The sequence below is a fragment of the Mixophyes fleayi genome, chromosome 10 (genome assembly GCF_038048845.1).
Source record: "Mixophyes fleayi isolate aMixFle1 chromosome 10, aMixFle1.hap1, whole genome shotgun sequence".
Taxonomy (NCBI): Eukaryota; Metazoa; Chordata; class Amphibia; order Anura; family Limnodynastidae; genus Mixophyes; species Mixophyes fleayi.
The window spans coordinates 41,916,034-41,936,470 of NC_134411.1; the positions used below are offsets into that span (position 1 = coordinate 41,916,034).

At 41.1% G+C, this 20,437-nt stretch overlaps 1 protein-coding gene across 1 annotated transcript in view; it reads left to right on the forward strand.

Moving 5' to 3' along the window:
- Positions 1-5,618: 5,618 nt before the first annotated feature.
- Positions 5,619-20,437, forward strand: part of LOC142104108 (protein lin-54 homolog) — a 67,191-nt gene continuing 52,372 nt past the window's right edge. The window contains exons 1-2 of the mRNA XM_075188597.1: positions 5,619-5,766; positions 6,403-6,476. Of these exons, the coding sequence (XP_075044698.1) occupies positions 6,423-6,476 (54 nt within the window). The 5' untranslated portion in view covers positions 5,619-5,766; positions 6,403-6,422. The remainder of the gene's footprint in view (positions 5,767-6,402; positions 6,477-20,437) is intronic.

A 20,437-nucleotide genomic window follows, 5' to 3' on the forward strand; every position in this document is an offset into this window, starting at 1 on the left:
TGCTGGGATGGTTTGGGGCTCTTAATTGAATGTGTGGTTGAGTTTGGGGGAGGGGACTATTTGTTAAATGTGAATATGAATTATTTAACGCTGGGCTGGTTGTTGGAAATGGTTATATTTATTAAACATAAATGCTGTTAATTTACTGCTGGGGCTCTTTGGAGGGTGGGAAATAGGTTTATTCATTAAATAGGAATACTATTAATTTAATGTCAGGGCTGGTTGGATAAATAGATCTATTTATCAAATGTAAATACTATTATTTTAATGTTTGGGCTGGAGGGAGGCCTAATTATTAAACGTGGGTGTTATTGATTTAACGCCAGTGCCGGTTAGAGGTTTCTAAATTTCATGTACCCATTTTTAGAACTCCCAACATTCCAGGATCCAGACAAGCAGCACCTGAGCTAAAGACACCAACACTCACAGGTGGTAAAAATGACAAGAACAGGACACACATATACAGGTACACAAACTGGGCACACATAGCCCAGTGCAGACACTGGGCACACATACACTGAGCACCCATACACTGGGCATGCGAATACTGGTATAGACACTGTGCACACATATATTGGTACCAACACTGAAAATGCATATACTGAGCACACAAATACAGGGACCGGGACAGTGGGTGCACACACATGCAGGAACAGTGGGTGCACACACACACACATGCAGGGACAGTGGGCACACACACATGCAGGGACAGTGGGCACACACACATACAGGGACAGTGCGCGCTCACACATACAGGGACAGTGGACGCACACACATACTGGGCCCCGCCTACCATTTATTTGGCCTTGCCTACATGAGGCCACTTTCAAACTTTTTTCCAGGGCCACTTTAAGATCCCAATCTGCCCCTGGGCCTATATATTGGTGCATGATCCGTGTTGTGAGCTAAATAAAGTATTCTCTGTAGTTAGTCTTCTGCACTATCAGTTTATTTCCTTATAAATGCTATGTTAATACTACTTATGACCACAAGAGGTTGCCAGAGACTGTTCTAGCTGGTAGAAATGTTTAGTTGTGCCTCTTACATTACAGTTGCATGCTAAAGCATCTCATTGTGCCTGTACTCATTTTTTTAGTCTTTTTAATAGTAAAATTTCTGTTTTGATCAACACAGTTAACAACCTAAATTCTTGGTACCCTTTTTATACAGGACCTGGTTCAGATGATTTTATTTCTATGTTATACATTATACAGTCGCTTCATGAACCTCTCAGGACAAAGAATGAGGAGTCCCCTAGTTATGCCTTTTTTCCTTTTATCTGTAGTCACCCTGATTTGTCTCACAGTACACGTATGAGGCAGTAAACCTGCCACACATAAGATACTTACCTTTTGGCTTTTTTAAGGATACAAAGTGAATGGGAAAAGAATACTTCTATATTTATCTCTACTGTGGAAGATCAATGTATTTATAAATTATTAATACAAATGTATTCAATTTTTAAGTGATAAACAAAAAGGCCTATGGTATTCAAATAGAATACCATAGGACTTATCTGTGCCAGGAGGCTGCAAACCTTCCTAAAAGAAGAGACAAAAGAGAAAAGTGGAACATCATTTAAAAAGTCAGGTATATATGTATTGAAAATCACTCTAATGTGTTGCCATGGCTTTCCAGCCTGCCAAGAATACAACATCCAGTACTAAGTCCTACATTAGCATGCAGAGCCGTAACTTAGAATCCTAGTGCCTGGGGCAAGAAAGATAAATGCCGCCCCCCTAGCCCTCAATTTTAATCAAGTTAACCTAAAATATTCCTAAACTGCGCCACCCTTCAGCATTGCACCCTGGGCGGTCGCCCCTATCGCACAGCCCTAGTTACGGCCTTGTTAGCATGCTGGACCAACCTGTGAGGACAAAAACATATACCCTCGATATTCTCTCATTTGAATGTTTGCTCAACCGTCCTTCCCTTCTGAACCCAGGAGTAGCTTTTAAGCTCTGGTTGCAGTCTGGAGTCCTTAGTGCTGACCACGTGGTGGGCTTGTTTTATGTTCATACCTTTTAGGATATTTAGGCTAAATGGAACCCACCTAGTTCAGAATTTTGGCACTATTTACAGCTATTTTCATGCCCTATGTGCTTTTGGAATAAGTCTGTCATGGGGGTTTCCTATGGGCTAGTCTTTACTGATATTTTAAGTGCTGTACTTTTACTGTAGCTCCTGTCTTCCCCTAAGACCACCAATTTCTCTTGCTGAATTTCCCCCTGTGTGGTCATTTTCTGTAATGGTGTGCTACCTGCCAAAGGCCTATTGTTCAGGCATGTCAAAGGCTGTGTAAACACAGTTTATCCCATTTCTTCCTTGTGTGCGTGGGTATAAGCTTACATATCTGCTCCTTTAACAATCCATTAATTCGCTCATTTACCCCTGCAGCTTGTGAGTAGTAAGGAATATGGAAATCCTGGTGTATTTACAGTGCATTTACTTTGGTCAACTGTGAGGCATTGTCTGTTTTTTGATTTTTAAAAAGTATCCCATAGTAAAGAACAAGTCATTGTAGTAAATTTAAGTTAGTCTCTTGGCTTTGTGAATAGCTAGTTGTTGCATAATACATCAATTTTCCTCCACATTGTCGGCAATTGTAAAATTGATAAACCCTTCCAACAGGTGAAACTCCATTTCTGTTGCGAATCTATCCCTTTGAGGTTGCATTATCAGCGGCTTTAGACTTGCCAAGACAGAAATAAGCTTTCTGTGTGTCTATGTAGAGAAACAGCTCCGAAATGATGCCCCACTGTTCCTTTGGCCATTTCTTGTGTTATGCCATTCTTTTGAAAGGCAATGAATTTGCTTCCACATCTTTATTTGGGGTTATCTTTTGGAAGAAAAGACTAACTTGAATTGGTTTCTCTTCATGAGTGGATGAGGCTGTCAGTTTGGCTAAATGGTTTATTACTTCTTTAAAAACCAATTGCTCTTGATACTGGCTCTGTGTGATGGCATAAATCTTAGTGTGCCTCTTGCAGGTATACGTTGCTGTTGGCTGTAAGATGAATGTTTTCCTGCTGAGTCAAGGTGGCCTGTACCAAGCCAGCAGGTACAGAAGGGCCTTTTTTTTTTTTTAAAAAAAAAAAAGCAGATTAACTTACCCACAGTGTCCTTCTCTGTACTGTATTGGTGACTTTTCTGGTTTCCAGGGTAATATACCCCATCATTATTTTATTAAAAATCAGGCTTGTAGAAATTTCAAAAGAGGAATGGTATTTCTTGCCATGGAAAGTGGCACTTCATTGGTTATTTGGGATTCATTGGATTTTTTTAATGTTCTATTTCTAATAAAATAGTGGTTGGTTGGTTATTCTACTCAATAGAATTAAGTTGGACCAGATCCTGTAACCTATTATTTTGTTTAATTTTATATTGTTTACTATACCAATCCAGAATCTTACTTGGGTTTTTTTCAGTCAGAACTGAGGACAGCTGTTGCAAGTATTACAGATGTGAACATGGATGATAATAGCTGTAGTCTGATGTCTAATGAAGAACTTTTGGAAGATTTGTCATACGTTCAACAAAATGTCTGTAATTCAATGGTAATTATATGTCCATTTACTATGTAATTCAGTGGATACAACATGGGTGTTCACCATCATTAATAAAATTTAATGACGTATCCAGAAAAATGCATATAATTCCACATCATTCAAGTTTTAGAATACATAATTCAAACATCTTATTAGCAGGTTAAAAAACAAGAGATCTGATATGTAACCATTTAAATTATTCCATTTATCTGAATGTTTTGTGCAACATAATGCTGATAATAATTATTTATAATAGGTGTAGGATTGATAGTTATTCTCTTCTAACAATCCACAAGGAGTGTCATAACATTTAATGCACATTAAAGTGTATATAGTGAACAATAAGTGTACAATGTGAAACAAACATATATTATTTGTTTCAAATAGTGCATCAGTATCCAGTGAAATTACAAAATATTGTGAATGGGCTTCTATTAATAAATGTTACATGTATGAAGTATTTAAATTGTATGTTTTTATATCACCATAACGAATCATAGCCCTTTTGCAAATCACTGAACCTTTCTGTGCAACTACCTGCTCCATCTCCCAGGATTTGATGTCTGGCCCACTATAAAAAGATGTGCAAGCAGTCATGTGACTGTAAATGGTAACTATGGTAATGTAAAGAAACTGTGCCACAGCATTTAAAGGTACAAGAAATAAAAAAGACAGTCACATTATTGCGAACACATATATAAATTAGGTCAACAACATTACATTTACTTCATTAAGATTGTATGTCCATTTTCTTTTTGTAAATGGGAATTAATATATTTAGGATGTAATAATGCTAATAATAAAGGTGGGTGGAGCCAGGATGACGGGAATTGTGTCATTAAGCCTCGCCACTGTCCACTTCAAAAGGGAGGTAGCTCTGCTCTCCCTGGAGTCTGGGAAATCGCCTTCAAATTTGGGAGTAGGCAACTATGACTTAGGAGTACCCAGTAATTTTGGATGCTTAAAGGACCACTAAACCCTAAAATGTAAATTTTCAGACATGAGGTACAAAGATAAAATAATGTTTTTAGCGTTACCCTGGCATTCTTCTGCAGCTGTGTTAAAAAATAAAGTATTACCTCCCTATTTGACTACAGACAGCTGAGGCTTCTCTCACATCTAGGAGAGTTTCCTGATGGGATCTCATGCAGGTCAAAAAGTTGAGAATGCAATGGTTCAAGCTAATGTGACATCAGTGATACTTTGCTGTATATGAATCCCTCAACCCACACAGTCTACAAACCTGTTACTCAAACTATGCTGCTTTCGTTAGAGAAGCACATCCCTCCTAACAGTGAAATAGAGTGGGCATATTTAGATAAGTATAACCACCCCAATTTTTTTCTTTTACATTATTGAGATAATTAATACAGAGACTTTACAAATTGTCAAATGGTGACTTTACTTCCTCTTTAATAAAACGTTTGCTTAATTGAGCATGCACATTTTCATGGGATTCCCTCATGCTCTTTCATGGTGTTTAAATACAGTGGTTCTTGGATGATCATTTGTTTTAATGATCAAGCTCCATGACCAAGAGGAACTCCTGAGATTCATTCATTCATTCATCCTGAGAGTATTTATTACATTTATACAATGAAATCAAGGGATATATTTACTAAGCTGCAGGTTTGAAAAAGTGGGGATGTTGCCTATAGCAACCAATCAGATTCTAGCTTTCATTTTGTAAAATGCACTAAATAAAGGAAAGCTAGAATCTGATTGGTTGCTATAGGCAACATCTCTCTTTTTCAAACCCGCAGTTTAGTAAATATACCCTCAAGTGTTTTTTTGTAGTAGATGTTGTCTTTTATGTATTTGGACTGTATAGATACAATGTTTGCAATTGGTATATAATGCAGATGGTTATGAATAATAACATTTTGTGTACATTTTCAAGTGAATGTTCAGTGCTCCGTAGGCTGCAACCCCACCAATAAAAAAGGATTGTGTATGGATTTTGAATAAACAGGGAATAAGTGAGATAAAATATTAATTTTGAACTTTAAATGCTTTGATAAAAGTTATTTCCAATCATTCACACTGTTTGTTTATTTCTTTCATGTATTGTGTCAGAATGGGAACAGTAAAATTCTGTACGTAAATAATCCTGACACTGGAGAAATAAAAACCTACCAACTTTTATCTCACCCCGAAGAAAAGTTTCATTACAACCTTCCAACTTTGGAAAGGAGTGAAAACATTAGAAGTTTTACAGGTATCAATTTTATTAGAAGGCAATTGTTTATGGGGTTTAAATTTTGATAATACTTTTGACATTATATTCAAAAACTAGATGCATTAAAAAAATATATAATTTGAGATGCTCTAGTCTTAATTTCCAAGTGCATACTATTCATTTAATGATTATATCCATTATACATGTATTCCTGTTTTTATATGTAGATTGTCATGTTGTGGGGTTTTATGTATGACTAGGTGATTTTGAATTAACTTAAAATAGTTTTCATAGTTAGGAGCCTTTTGTGTTTTCTTCTGCCATATATTTTCTCTTAATTGATTTGTTTATATATACAAATTAATACATAGTACTTGCCATTCCTTTTGTTTTATTCTGTTTGTTACTATATTGAGGGATGTGGCTCTACCCCGCTATGATGAGTTGACTTGCAATATTCAGGATACAGATTAAATATATATTTTTGTAAGCACCTAGGAAATTCCTTTTGGTTCTTGTTTTTTTAATTGTAACTAAATTTGGTACCAGCAGACATTTTATTTATTGTTTATCTTATATTTATTTGATTGCTTCCAGTTATAATAATAGAATATTGTTTTTTTATTTTACAAGATCATGACATAATCTGGTATTCTTCCACTTTTTTCTTTTAAGATACATCAAATCCATCTCCCATGTTAAGAAATATTTTACCTGTTGCATCTGTGCCACATATCACAATACACAATGTGAGTCCAGCTTAAATGCTATTTTTATCTTTCATATTACTTAATTGTGTATTCTTGTTATTACATAACATACATGCAGATAAATGCATGTGATTCAATTGCAAATAAAATATAAGTGGGAATGTTACACAATGCATTTAATTCATATCCTTCCATTGATTGTAAGGCAATTTGAAAATTATTGTTATTCATTTTCTGCTGCTATATAATAAAGTTGTTTTTGGCTCATGTACTCGTCAGTTACATGTAGTAAATTAGTTTGAAAAGATAGCAGTCAGGGCTCTCACAACCTCCTCCCTTCCCTATTCACTACAAGGCAAACACAATTACTGTTAGTTTTTTGTTTTTTCTTATTTTGCTGAAACAATGTTATTGCTGCAGTCTGCGGCACAGCTAACCTTTAGTGCTATAGTGCTATAGAGAAGCTAAAAAGGTTAAATGTCACTTTTCAATCATAAAGAAGCAGAAAATTTAATAACAGTGCCCGCAAATCCTCTGATCATTTGAGCTTTATATAAACAAATGATCTTTGTCATCTCCTTTTGCATTGAAGGGTAAAATGCTTAACAAAGTGATATATGGATAGTCATGTCAACTCCCAAATTTTTATCCATTAACATAGCCAAATCTGCAGTAAAATTCAAAGTGGAGAATCAAAGGTGATTGTACTCTTTTTGCGTCGTGAGAGAGGGTGGGTCCTAGACGCTAGTATATTTTGGCAGACCTGATGAGAGGGGGGTTAGCTGGGACTGGGACCAGTGTTCCCTCTAAGCTGAGAAATCTGGAAATGATAGAGTTAAACCTGTATCTTACTAGGAAACATCCTGCAGATTGTGAATGCAAACCTTTTGGGTGGAGCCCTCATTAGAGTGACCTTTTAACTCTTTCCTTTCCAGATTGCTCAGCTTAGAGGGAACACTGACTGGGACCTAAACCAATGTCCTATGGGTGGCCCAGGGGCCAAGCTAAATCTGCTCTGCCCCTGTACAGAGAGATGGGACTCTGTGCTGTTATGAAAAGAATGCAAGAACGAACTGAAGATTGCTTACCTGATCAACACACATTAGCTTGCCGCAGGCCTTTTGAAGCTCAGCACCGCGGCAAGCCTGGATTGGTGATTTTATTAAGCATTTGCGAGCTGCGGTGGTTTAGTCTATCGACGGAGACCCAGGAAGGAGAACTTCATGATCAACAAAGAAAACACCGAAAATTAAGAGAAAAGAGAAGGAAGCGACGGACGACGGGGGAAGACAACGCTATCAAGCTAAAACAAAAGAAGATATCAGGATCAAATCAAGAAGATAGCGATCTCCAGGAGAAGCAGCAGGGGGAAGGCACTTAGCAGTCACGGTTCCTCCTGCTGCTAACAAAAGCTGCCAGAAGAAGTTAAGATCTTTGACACAGGCCTGCACCTGCACACTTATTTCTCACATTTGGACACAAGACACATAGGCAGGCCCGGCGCTCCCATTAGACAAGGTTAGGCAATTGCCTAGGGCGCCGGGCTCTGCAGGGCGCCTCAAAATTAAAAACAATGACTGTTGTAGTTTAAAACTGTGCGGCGACCGCTGAGCATACCTTAAACGGCCGCCGCACAGCTTGAGATCGATCCACAGGGAGGGGGAGGGGCTATGGATCACCACCGCCGCCCTCCCCTCCAACATCTGATGGGGCGCTCTTGTCTCCTCCCCTCCACTCACTGACTGAGGGACGGCGCCCGGCAGAGAGGACCAGTGCCAAGAAGGTAAGGAAAGACGGGGGGAGTTTTTTACATTTTTTTCTGTCCCTTTGGTTTCCCTGCACTCTTTTCAATATAGCACTCATTAATCAGGCCCCCATTAAAGGTAGGCTCTTGACGTGCTCCCGGTATAGGATCCATTAGTCCGGCCCCCTTTAAAGGTAGGTTTTTGGTATTTTGGCCTGTGAATTTACTGTATGGTACTTTCTTATTTGGCTGTATAGTATTGTGGATGTCTTAGATTAGTACACAATACATCATACTAGAAGTTATAGTGGCCCAGCATACCAGTCTCAAAGAGTGTTGATAGGACCAGGTCGCTGCTATTGTAGTTGTGGTTAATACTAGTGTGGGTGGTAAATACTAGCAATGATACAGTCCTGTGGGAGGGTTGTTATACTTTGCCCCTTTCCTAGAAGCCATTCTTGGGAGTCTAAATCAACCATCAAGAAGAGATGGTGCCCATCAGGGGAGGGTTGAAAATTTTTAGCCTGGGGGGCAAGACTTGACTCAGCAGCCTATTAAGAACATTTTAAAGGAAAAAACTCCATTGACCCAGCCCAAGGTAACCCACAATGGGATTGCCTTGGGGGACATATGCCCCCCTGTCGCCCAGTCCAGCCTGCCCCTGGTGAGTGTGTACCGTCCGTTTCACTCTTGATTAGGCCCTCACCACTGGTGAGTAAGATATGGGAATGGGACTGTTCCTTATCGCAGATAGCTGTAGTACCATGCCCAGGCCCAGAACAAAATTGAACTGTCAGCAACAGGAGTAGAGTGCAGTTTCTGTACTCCCGCCCATCACCTCGGACATTCCCTCTTTCCCTCATCTCTGTACTCTTTCCCAAGTAATTGTTGCTGTCTTCACCCTAGACCGGAAAAAACGATGTGGCGAGCAGTTGCTGATGGAGTGGTGTGATTGGCAGGTGGACGGGGTTGAGAACAGGTAGGGCTTTTTACACTATCACAATCTCCAATCCTGTATCTTCCACTGCGGCACTTCACTCGGGAAAATAAGCAGCCGTGCTGCTGGGGAGTTGAGAGGGATGCACTGAGCCTGTTCAGCATTCCTAGAGGTTTACTCCAGTCCAGGGCTTAACAGAAATTGTAGTCCTGTTGCAGTGCCACTGTCCTGGGGCTTTGATAGCTCTCTGCATAACTGTATCTGGATTCAGTCTATTGTAGTGTATCTGTTTGTTATCTCAAATAAGTTGCTCTACATTCATTACTGACACAAAAACCCACTGCTTTCAGAAGTGCAAAATACTTGAAACCCCACTGAACTTGACTATGTCGTAGACCACGTCAATACTTTTTACCTAAAAAGCCTCACACACACAGCCATTAAATTTATTGTGTGTGTGTTTAAAGACTGTTATGTGCGTATCGTCGCTAACCAATAACGATTGTCGAACCTCGAGTTGTGTTTCCAAAGCACAAAGATTTATTCGCAAGTAAGTAGAATAATATGCTCAAGCGAAGTAATAGTAAATACAGCCGTTACTTATCGCAGGCGCTCTGGATCCAGTGCAGTCATTCAATCCTGAAGTCTGGGGACAAGAAGTCTGCACTCAGGATCACAAGCTGCTGCTTATATACACAATCACATACAGTAATACAATGAAGATGGAATAGCTTGCATCTATTGGTCCAGGTCTCAGGAATGTCCAAGGGGTCGTCATCATTGGCCAGTTCATACAAAGGAATCCAAAGGAGGGGGTCATCTCAGCAGGGGGTATGCTCTGCTCTTCCCGCCAAGATTCCTTAGTCTTAAGTAGTTCATAATTCCCTATCATTCATAACTTGTGTATGCACTCTGCGACTCCCTCGCAGAGTAAACCAAACAGTAGGATATGTAACAAGGTTCAGTATGATACCACTCATGATGTTATTCCTTCAACCCATTCCGTGTATTTCACTAATATGCATGTAACTCTGATATAACATATAAATACAACTATATTTCGACATAACTGACTATGTGTTGCAACTACCATTAATGTGTACTATTTCATAAGTATTCGTGTTTGTGCGAATGTGTGGTAAAAGACCGATTACTGTTGCTGCCACGTGTAGTGGATGCGCACGCCCTTTCACGCCGTAGCGTGCCCTTGTACGCCGTTGCGTACCGTACGCCTCTTTTCAGACAAAGACAACCAAGTTTGCTAGACTTTAATTGAAATTACTTTATCCAATTTACTGACTTCGACAGTTCCACCCTTTGATAGTGTAATAAACTATCACCCAATCACCGTTTCAAGTTCAGGATTATACAATACTTCTTCACAGACCATGATCTCGGTATCTGGTACCACCCTTTCAGTCTCTTTCTCAGTGTTACTCCTATGAGACCATTTTCCACACTTCAACACAGTAGGAACACATTTGACAACTAAACCAATTGCTAAGGTGACACCCAGTATAAGGAGAAGGAGCTTACCTACACTCGCAATCATTTCCTGTACCCACTCCCCCAGACCGGAGAACCATTTTGCTGGGTTCAACCATGAGAACCAACCCGCCACCTTTTCCCCGACCTCATATAACGAAGAATTATGGCTCTTTCGAAATTCCCATTTCAGCTGCAAAATTTCATCCATCTTCCGGTCTATAACCTCTTTAGGGTCATCCGTTCTATTCGTAATGTACGTGCAACATTTGACACCGAACTGGGTGGCCAGTGTCACACAGTACCCACCAGTAATAGAGGTGAGATAATTTAGTACCAGTCTATGTTGCACCAACTCTTTCTTGTACGCTTGTAGCTCCCTTCCAGTATACCTGAAAGTGTCATCATACATCTCGGTGATATTATCTATTAATTTGGCTAGGTCTTGTATATATTTAAAGTTGAATGTTCCCCGAGCGGTCTTGGTGAGATCTAGAGCAACCATAACTTGGAAACCAGCAGTTTCACTTATCAATTTTGTAGCTATGGGTTCCTCACCAGGAATCATATTTCTCTTGCCACGGTGTTCATACTGTGTGTGTATGTATGGTGGTGATGTTGTCTTGTGAATACCAACCATTTCTTCATGAGTAATAGTCATGATTTCAGGAACCAGTTTAGCTAAGAAACACAAGCCCTTGGAACTCGGAGTCACCCAGGAATAAGCCTTTCTTCCACAAACAAAATACACATCCTCAGGGAGAACATAAGGAACAGTATGCCCATGAATTATATCACACAGAGTTTTGACAAAACTACCCATGCCTAGTGTCTCCATCTGCTCTAGACAAGTGTCGGCATTAATGATATTTTTACATTTATCTGTAGAGACTTTTCCAATGGATACCTTCTTATGTTTGGTTATACGCCCTAACTTGTGACTTCCATCAACATTCCTGCCTAGTAGTGACCTTGTGAGTCTTCCTCTAAAATGAGTGTGGCGAGCCATTGTCTGATCTGATAGGTCAGCCTCCCAATTCTCTAGGCGCTTTGCATGAGATATGTTTAGGCACAGCAAAGATCTGCCTATGGAGTATTGTCGAAGCGTCAGACTAGGGGACCTAGTATTATTGTACCTCCCTTCTATGGGCCTCCCACCCCTTAATTCGAGTACTTCGGAAATGTTTAGAGGGAATGGCACTAGTCCTATGTTATGCTGCCCTTGAGGCACGTGAGAGCACACCCCCAACACTCGGTTTGGTTTAGCACCTTACCCACCAGGGAGTGATAATCCTCCAAAGGATGCCCGCCCATATTCAGAGTACTGGGGGACTGGCATCGTTGGATGCATCTCTCTTCAACTAGGGAGTCGCAGAACTTGCAGATACAATACACATCAGACAATAGCCCCTCACACTGCCTCCGAGTTCCTGAGCTAGCCGACCTTTTCATAACCCCTGGACCAAGTTTGATAATGGGCTGCTCAGAGTGTCCTATTAACTTTTCTTCGGCCTCCATTTCATCCGTATCACTCCCAGAACTCTCCTCCGTCCTCCATCCTCCTTCACAAAAATAGAATGTCCTAGAAAAAGTAAAAACAAGGAAAATCCTGGAACAAAGGAAAAACAAAAACCGCCACTCCATCGCTGGAAAGATAGTTCTGAGGCAACGTCTCTGGTTCAGGTGTCTCAACTGCAGGCTTTAGGTCTCCGGGAACAGGCTGACGAGTGACAGCTCTATGTCGTCGGTCTGAGTTTTGTCTTGCACTTTCTCCGGATTATGGACTCTCCTGCAGTGGGTGGAATGGACCCAAGTGTCTCTCTCTGCAACCTTCAGTGATGTAGTACTGGTCAGCAGCACTTGGTACGGGCCTTCCCAACGGTCTGTTAAACAACCTGAACGTAAGAAATTGCGGATCATAACATAGTCTCCAGGTTCAACATCATGACAGTTCGTCTCTGGCATACCAGGTGACAGCATTTTTAGTTTTTGTTGTTGTTGTTTCAGCTGTCTACTCATTCTTATAAGATATTGTACAGTCACTTCATTATTACACTTCAAGTCGTCTTGTGGACTCACGATCAAATGAGGTTGTCGTCCGAACAGTATCTCAAAGGGGGACAGATTAAGAGGAGGTCTAGGAGTGGTTTGAATGCTATGGAGGACCAACGGCAAAGCCTCAGGCCATGCCAACCCAGTTTCAGCCATTATCTTACCCAGTTTGTTCTTGATAGTACCGTTTACTCTCTCCACCTTACCACTGGCTTGTGGTCGGTAAGGGGTGTGAAGTCTGCTACTGATTCCCATGAGTTTACACATATTTTGGAAGATATCACCAGTAAAATGGGTACCCCTATCACTTTCAATGATTCTAGGGATACCGAACCTACACACAAAGTCTTGTACAATTTTCTTTGCAGTGAACACAGCAGCATTAGTGGCTGCCGGATATGCTTCTACCCAACCGGAAAACACATCAATACACACTAACACATACTTTAGATTCCTGCACGGTGGTAATTGGATATAGTCAATTTGTATTACCTGAAAAGGTCCGTCTGTAGGAGGGATGTGGGATGGCTCAGTTGGAATAGTTTTCCCAACATTTTTCCTCAAACAAGTAAGACATGACATTGCTTTCTTACCAGCCTGAGAGGAAAATCCGGGAGCACACCAGTATGCTCTCACCAGTTTGCGCATACCTTCTTTACCCAGGTGAGTCAGGCCGTGTGCTGCTTCAGCCAGGCTTGGATAGTATGTTCGGGGAGCTACAGGCTTACCTTGTCCATCCCTCCAGAGTCCTGAGGACTCTTGACCACATCCCTTCGCCTTCCAGACCGCCTTTTCCTGCAGGGAACACAAATCTTGCATTTCAATTAATTTCTGCATGTCTAATGTCTGAAAAACCATCATAGTCTTGGTCAATACAGTCATAGGTTGCCCTGCTGCCCATTTAGCAGCTTCGTCTGCTCTGTTGTTGCCCAATGACACTGGGTCTTCTTCAAAGGAATGGGCTTTGCACTTTATGACGGCTACTGTTCTGGGTAACTGTATCGCTGTCAGAAGTCCTTTTATGTGTTGTGAGTGTGCCACTGGTGTACCTGCTGCTGTCGTAAAGTTTCTAAGACGCCAAAGGGCCCCAAAATCGTGCACTACCCCGAAGGCGTACCTAGAGTCAGTATATATGTTGGCTGATTTACCCTCTGCCAATTCACACGCTCTCCTTAGTGCTACTAGTTCCGCCACCTGGGCTGAGTGAGGTGGACCAAGGGGTTCAGCTTCTACCACATCCTGATCGTCTATAACAGCGTAACCAGTACATAGCTCTCCTGTCTCTGTTTGTCTATGGCAACTTCCGTCTGTATAAAACGTAAAATCTACATTTTCTAAGGGGGTGTCACGTATGTCGGGCCTTGCAGTAAAGGTCTGATTCAGGTGTTCCATACAGTCATGCGTGTCAGTATTCTTGCCTAACTCATCATCAACCAGGGTCTCCTCATCTCCCACCCTTTGTGTCTCTAGAGACACATACGGAAGGTATGTAGCTGGATTTAAGGTGCTACATCGTTTGATGGTGATGTTTGAGGGTGCCATCAAGGCTAGTTCCCACTTTGTGAATCTAGCTGAAGAAACATGTCTGGTTTGGGCTGAATTTAACAGAGCTGATACAGCATGGGGTGTATAGATGGTTGAATTATGTCCTAATACTACATCCTCGCTCTTACTTACTAGAAGGGCCGTTGCTGCTACACTTCTGAGACATGTTGGGAGTGATCTTGCCACATTGTCTAATTGTGCACTGTAGTATGCTACCGGTCTGCTAGCGTCACCATGTTTCTGAGCGAGGACACCTGCTGCACAACCATCAGCTTCTGTACAAAATAGTTTAAAAGGCTTTTCATAATCAGGTATTCCCAATGCAGGTGCTCTTGTCAGACTATCTTTAAGATTAAAGAACGCTTGCTCTGACTCCTCTGTGTGTACAACACGTTCTGGTTTTGAGGAAGAGACTAGCTCCTGCAATGGTAATGCCAGAATAGAAAAACCTGGGATCCAGGACCTACAGTATCCACACATCCCCAAGAAAGTACGAATCTGCTTCTGCCTCTGTGGCAGGGTCATGTGTTGTATGGCCTCAATTCTGTCGGTTGTCAGGTGTCTTAGCCCCTTAGTGAGGCAGTGTCCTAAGTATTTGACCTTAGTCTGACATGGCTGTAATTTATCCTTTGCCACCTTGTGCCCTGTTTGTGAAAGATGAAGCAACAACAATTTAGTATCATGTAAACATGACATAAAAGAATCAGAGCACAACAACAAATCGTCCACATATTGAATTAGAACAGACCCATTGTGGGGTTGAAAGGATAGCAAACAGTCATGTAAGGCTTGGGAGAAAATACTGGGGCTGTCAATGAACCCCTGGGGTAGTCTGGTCCATGTGTATTGCACTCCCCTGTAGGAGAATGCAAAAAGGTATTGGCAGTCAGGGTGAAGAGGGACTGAAAAGAAAGCAGAACATAGATCAATGACAGTAAAATGACTGGCAGACGGTGGAATCTGCATGAGGATGACAGCTGGATTCGGCACTACGGGGAATTGGCTCTCAACAACTTTGTTAATTCCCCTTAAGTCCTGGACTAATCTATAGCCCCTCCCCCCACTCTTCTTCACAGGGAAAATGGGACTATTTGCTGTACTGGCCGTACGGATTAAAATCCCTTGTTGTATCAGCCTCTCAATAACAGGATATACCCCTAGTTCCACCTCCGGTTTTAATGGATACTGTGGGATTTTTTGGAGCTATCCTACCACTTTTTAGATTGACCATGACAGGGGCTACGTTTGCCATCAGTCCAGTGTCCTGTCCATCTCTGGTCCATAGGGAACCTGGTATTTCCAGCAACATCCCCTTTACTTGAGATGGACTTTGTTCTATAACAGGAGAGTGTAACATTAACCTTTGAGGGGTGTCCAATATGTCCTGTACCTCATGTGCAACCTTCTCGGGTATATCTAGGAACACAGCATCTGAAGTACAGTATATGACACATCCCATTTTACATAACAAGTCTCCCTAGCAAGTTAGTAGGAGCTGCTGCAGCTAAGAGAAACGAATGCTTAGTATGCAGAGGGCCGATAGTAACTTCAGCGGGTTTAGTTAGAGGATAATGTAACACTTTTCCTGTTACCCCCACAGCTAGAATAGTTTTACTGGTCACCTGTAGATTGAAAGGAGAGGTTATCACAGATCGGGCCGCCCCTGTATCTACAAGAAAAGTTTGTTTCCTACCAGCTATGTCAACTATCATTGTTGGTTCTTCACTCTGACTCTCAGTTAACCTCACTGGCTGTAGACTACAGGTATGACCTGACCCCTAGCGCTGACTATTGATTTCCCGCGCAGCATTTGCTGCCGTAATATGCGCGGGTAGATGTGAGTCTTCTAGTCTATGTGAATCCTTCCTTGGAGGATATCTATGTGACCCACCCCTATGTGTATTGAGTCTTTCCTTTTTACACTCTCTAGCGTAATGTCCTTCCTCGTTACAGTTGAAACACCTGATCACTTTAGGTTTCCTGTTATATGGGTTGTATGCTGGTGGTCGTGTGTGCACCCCTTCTAGAGCCTGTATACTTACCGTCATTAACTTATCACTTTTCTCTTCCCTTTTTCTAAAAAGGTTCTTGTCATGCTCCACAGCAGACTCCCTAAGAGAGTCTACCGTGACGCCTCTCCAATTAGGTAATGTGGTTTGTACTCTCGTCTTTAAATTTTCTCTAAGGCCGTCCATCAGTACTCCTACAGCTACCTCTCTGTGATGTGGATCTTCACTTATGTTGGATATCCCAGTAAATCGTGCGATCGCTGTTATAGCTCTAGCAAAGTAATCTGAGGCAGTTTCACTATCCTTTTGTTTAATGGTGAAAATCTTACTCCAATTTACTACCACTGGAAAACAGATGGCTAAGTGTTTGACAATTTGTTCTATATTCCGCTGGTTAATCTCATCAGTCAAGGTGTCATCTTCCTCCAACAAACAATCTTCAATAAATTTTTGTATGTTAGTATTGGGAGGAAGACACGCCCTCAACACTACCCGCCAATCCTTACTGGTTGGTTCGTGAGCGTTCCCTAAGTCTTTAACAAATTTCTGACATTTAGCTAACTCCTTTCTAGGGTCTGGCAATTCAGTCATAATGGAACGTAATTCTGATCTAGTCCAGGGACAATGCATTGTAACATTTCTTAAAGAACTACACCATCCTTATCCAGTTTTCCATTGGGAACCGATATTGTGCGGACCGGGAACACACCCTCTGGTACACTAACTTCAGGGGACGCTACAGGATTTACAGGCCCTAGATTTAGAACACTTTCACTCCTAGTGATCACGCTACTCTCACCTATCTCAGACATTTTCTCATACTTGCGCTGAGCCTCTAGTACATTAACAGCATGGGCAATGGCCGAAATCACAGTGGGTTCATCTTCATTTTCAGATACACTTGATTGAAACTGATTTAAAACAGGGTACAACTTAGTAATTTTTCTATTTTCAGTTTTAACAACGGCTGTACTTACCCCTCCCGCCACATAAGGTGGCGGGGGCGCGCTTGCGCTGAGTTCGCCACGCTTCTCAATGTTACATCCGCCTCGCGCGCGCTTTTCGCCACGCCTACTTCCGGTTTGCATTCGCTGCTCTGCCACGTGTTACCTTCCATTTGCCACAATTTTAAACAATCATTATGTCTATTTCTCTTTTTCGTTGACTTGATCAACCATACTTTATCTTTTACAGTATTTAGTACCTCTGCATTAAAACTCCCTATTGTTGGGAAAGGCCTATCACAAGCTTTGGTCATCCCGACCCACGTGTCACAATACACAGTTGCGTATGCACCATATTTCTTACACATGAGAAACCTCGCTGAACCAATAGGGCCTTCCTTAGGCAGTACACTGACCATCTCTAGCGTATGCTTAGCACCCATGTTGAACAATATACCTTCTACCCGGAACACAGACACACCGCAATGCTCTGTTCCTTCCGGCCAAATGTGAAATACAGACACACCGCAGTGCTCTGTTCTTTCCACCTAATGATTTCAACTCTGTTGCTATACTCACCGCTAGAGATCTATAATGCTCGGTGAACGTATTTCCTTTAGCCGCGTTCACTCGCTTTTCTCGCACCAGGCGAGGATCCCTAATACAGAAATATCACTGTGGTCCCCAAGGGCTATCAGCTCCTAGATACCCTGGCTTAACCACAAAAATCTGCTGAGTTTATTATCGCTGGGAGCGCAAAGTCGATACAATCAACCTGCCTTTCCAGTATAATTCCTCCTAGCTGCTTCACCAATTCGCACTAACGGTGCGATCGGATCGCACTGCCTACCAATACTAATTATTAGCAAACCTTGCGATCTATTGGTAGCGCTTTGCGAAAAAAAACACGTTTTCGCATTCGGTATACCTGCCCTTTATACCGTCCTTCAGTTGGGCAATCCGCCTCGTCAGACAGCAACTGAGCACAATCCACAATAAAACAGTGTATCTACGTTACAACATCACACACTATACACCTTTTCTGCGCAGAAAATCAAAAGTTCCCAACAATAGTAATAATGTCTCAGAGGTTTTCACAAGTAAATATACTATGCATGTATAATAACTATCAAAACGATTGTTTAACCACGTGGCAAGTTTACCGGAAGTTCGCGTACGCACAGCAGGAAGTACACATACGATAAACAATGCAATACAGTTAAAACGCACAATGACAGAAAAAAGAAACAGTTTTCTCTTTTGTCCCTAGGTTCTAGTTAGCGTGCCCTAGATAATGGAAAACGGACATTCGGTTTCGCAACACAGAGTAAAATTCAGGTTTTGAACACAATGCGTTCTTACCCGTTTATGACGCGTCTCCACCCTTTGTTGAGGAACCGAAATCCGTTGGTCTTGCGTATCATCGGCAACGAAACCTCCAAAGCTCACGAGCCCCCAAATTGTTATGTACGTATCGTCGCTAACCAATAACGATTGTCGAACCTCGATTTGTGTTTCCAAAGCACAAAGATTTATTCGCAAATAAGTAGAATAATATGCTCAAGCGAAGTAATAGTAAATACAACCGTTACTTATCGCAGGCGCTGTGGATCCAGTGCAGTCATTCAATCCTGAAGTCTGGGGACAAGAAGTCTGCACTCTGGATCACAAGCTGCTGCTTATATACACAATCGCATACAGTAATACAATGAAGATGGAATAGCTTGCATCTATTGGTCCAGGTCTCAGGAATGTCCAAGGGGTCGTCATCATTGGCCAGTTCATACAAAGGAATCCAAAGGAGGGGGTCATCTCAGCAGGGGGTATGCTCTGCTCTTCCCGCCAAGATTCCTTAGTCTTAAGTAGTTCATAATTCCCTATCATTCATAAATTGTGTATGCACTCTGCGACTCCCTCGCAGACTGAACCAAACAGTAGGATATGTAACAAGGTTCAGTATGATACCACTCATGATGTTATTCCTTCAACCCATTCCGTGTATTTCACTAATGTGCATGTAACTCTGATATAACATATAAATACAACTATATTTCGACATAACTGACACTGTGTTGCAACTACCATTAATGTGTACTATTTTATAAGTATGCGTGTTTGTGCGAATGTGTGGTAAAAGACCGATTACTGTTGCTGCCACGTGTAGTGGATGCGCACGCCCTTTCACGCCGTAGCGTGCCCTTGTACGCCTTTGCGTACCGTACGCCTCTTTTCAGACAAAGACAACCAAGTTTGCTAGACTTTAATTGAAATTACTTTATCCAATTTACTGACTTCGACAAGACTTTAGAATGCATGTTAACAAGGATAGTCCAATTAATAGTGTAAGTGAAAGGACCTATAAAATCACACTTTCTAACAAGCATTCACTACACTTTGCATCAATTTCGATATTGCTTGTAGTGTTCAGAAGTGTTAATGGTGTTCTATGATAGTACTCATTAAGTACATATAACTGTATGCTGCATGGAAGCTTTGAGAACATGCTTCTAATGCTATGTTAAAAGTAGGACAGAGTATAAGAGTTAACCTATGCTCTTACCTAATGTTATCACAGATAAGGTGCTAGTTTGCAAAAGTGTGTGCTCGTTTGTTACTAGGTATTCAGTAAAAATCTACCAACAAGTACTGTTCATTTTTTACTAGATCAGGGATTTTGCATGATGTTATACACAAAGGTCTAATATTTTTAATAGATTTTTCCTTATGATTTGTGTAGTTTACTGGTCTGATAACATATTCCAGTCTATCTGCAGAAGGTCTCTTTAGATTTCAAATGAAAATCCATGATTTACTAGTAAAATAAGTATACCCCAATAACATGACACACACTACGATTACTATTTCATACACAAATGTCAACTGTTAAAAGTTCCAGATCAAGTTCTATCATAAATTGCAGTTTTTCTTATAATATCATACAGCCATAGCAGACTTGTTTGCTTATTTATGTTTGTTAATTTTTTATTTTTTTTTAACTCTTTATTTTTGACAATACAAATATTGCAAAATAATTGTGAAACAGGGAAGGATGGAATGGGAAAAAGGAAAAAATTCCAAGAATATACAATATAGAACAGAGTCTGAGAGTACAGGCAAGTTTATCCTTAGTTGCGTTCTTAATTGCACACTTTTCTTCCCTTAATTCCCTAGAATCTCTTTTTGTTGTTGTTTTATTTTTTGGTTAAGATATAGGAGGGGGAGAGAGGAGGAGAAAGAGAGAGAGAAGGAATGAAGAAGAGGAGGGAGAGAGAAGAGAAAGAAGA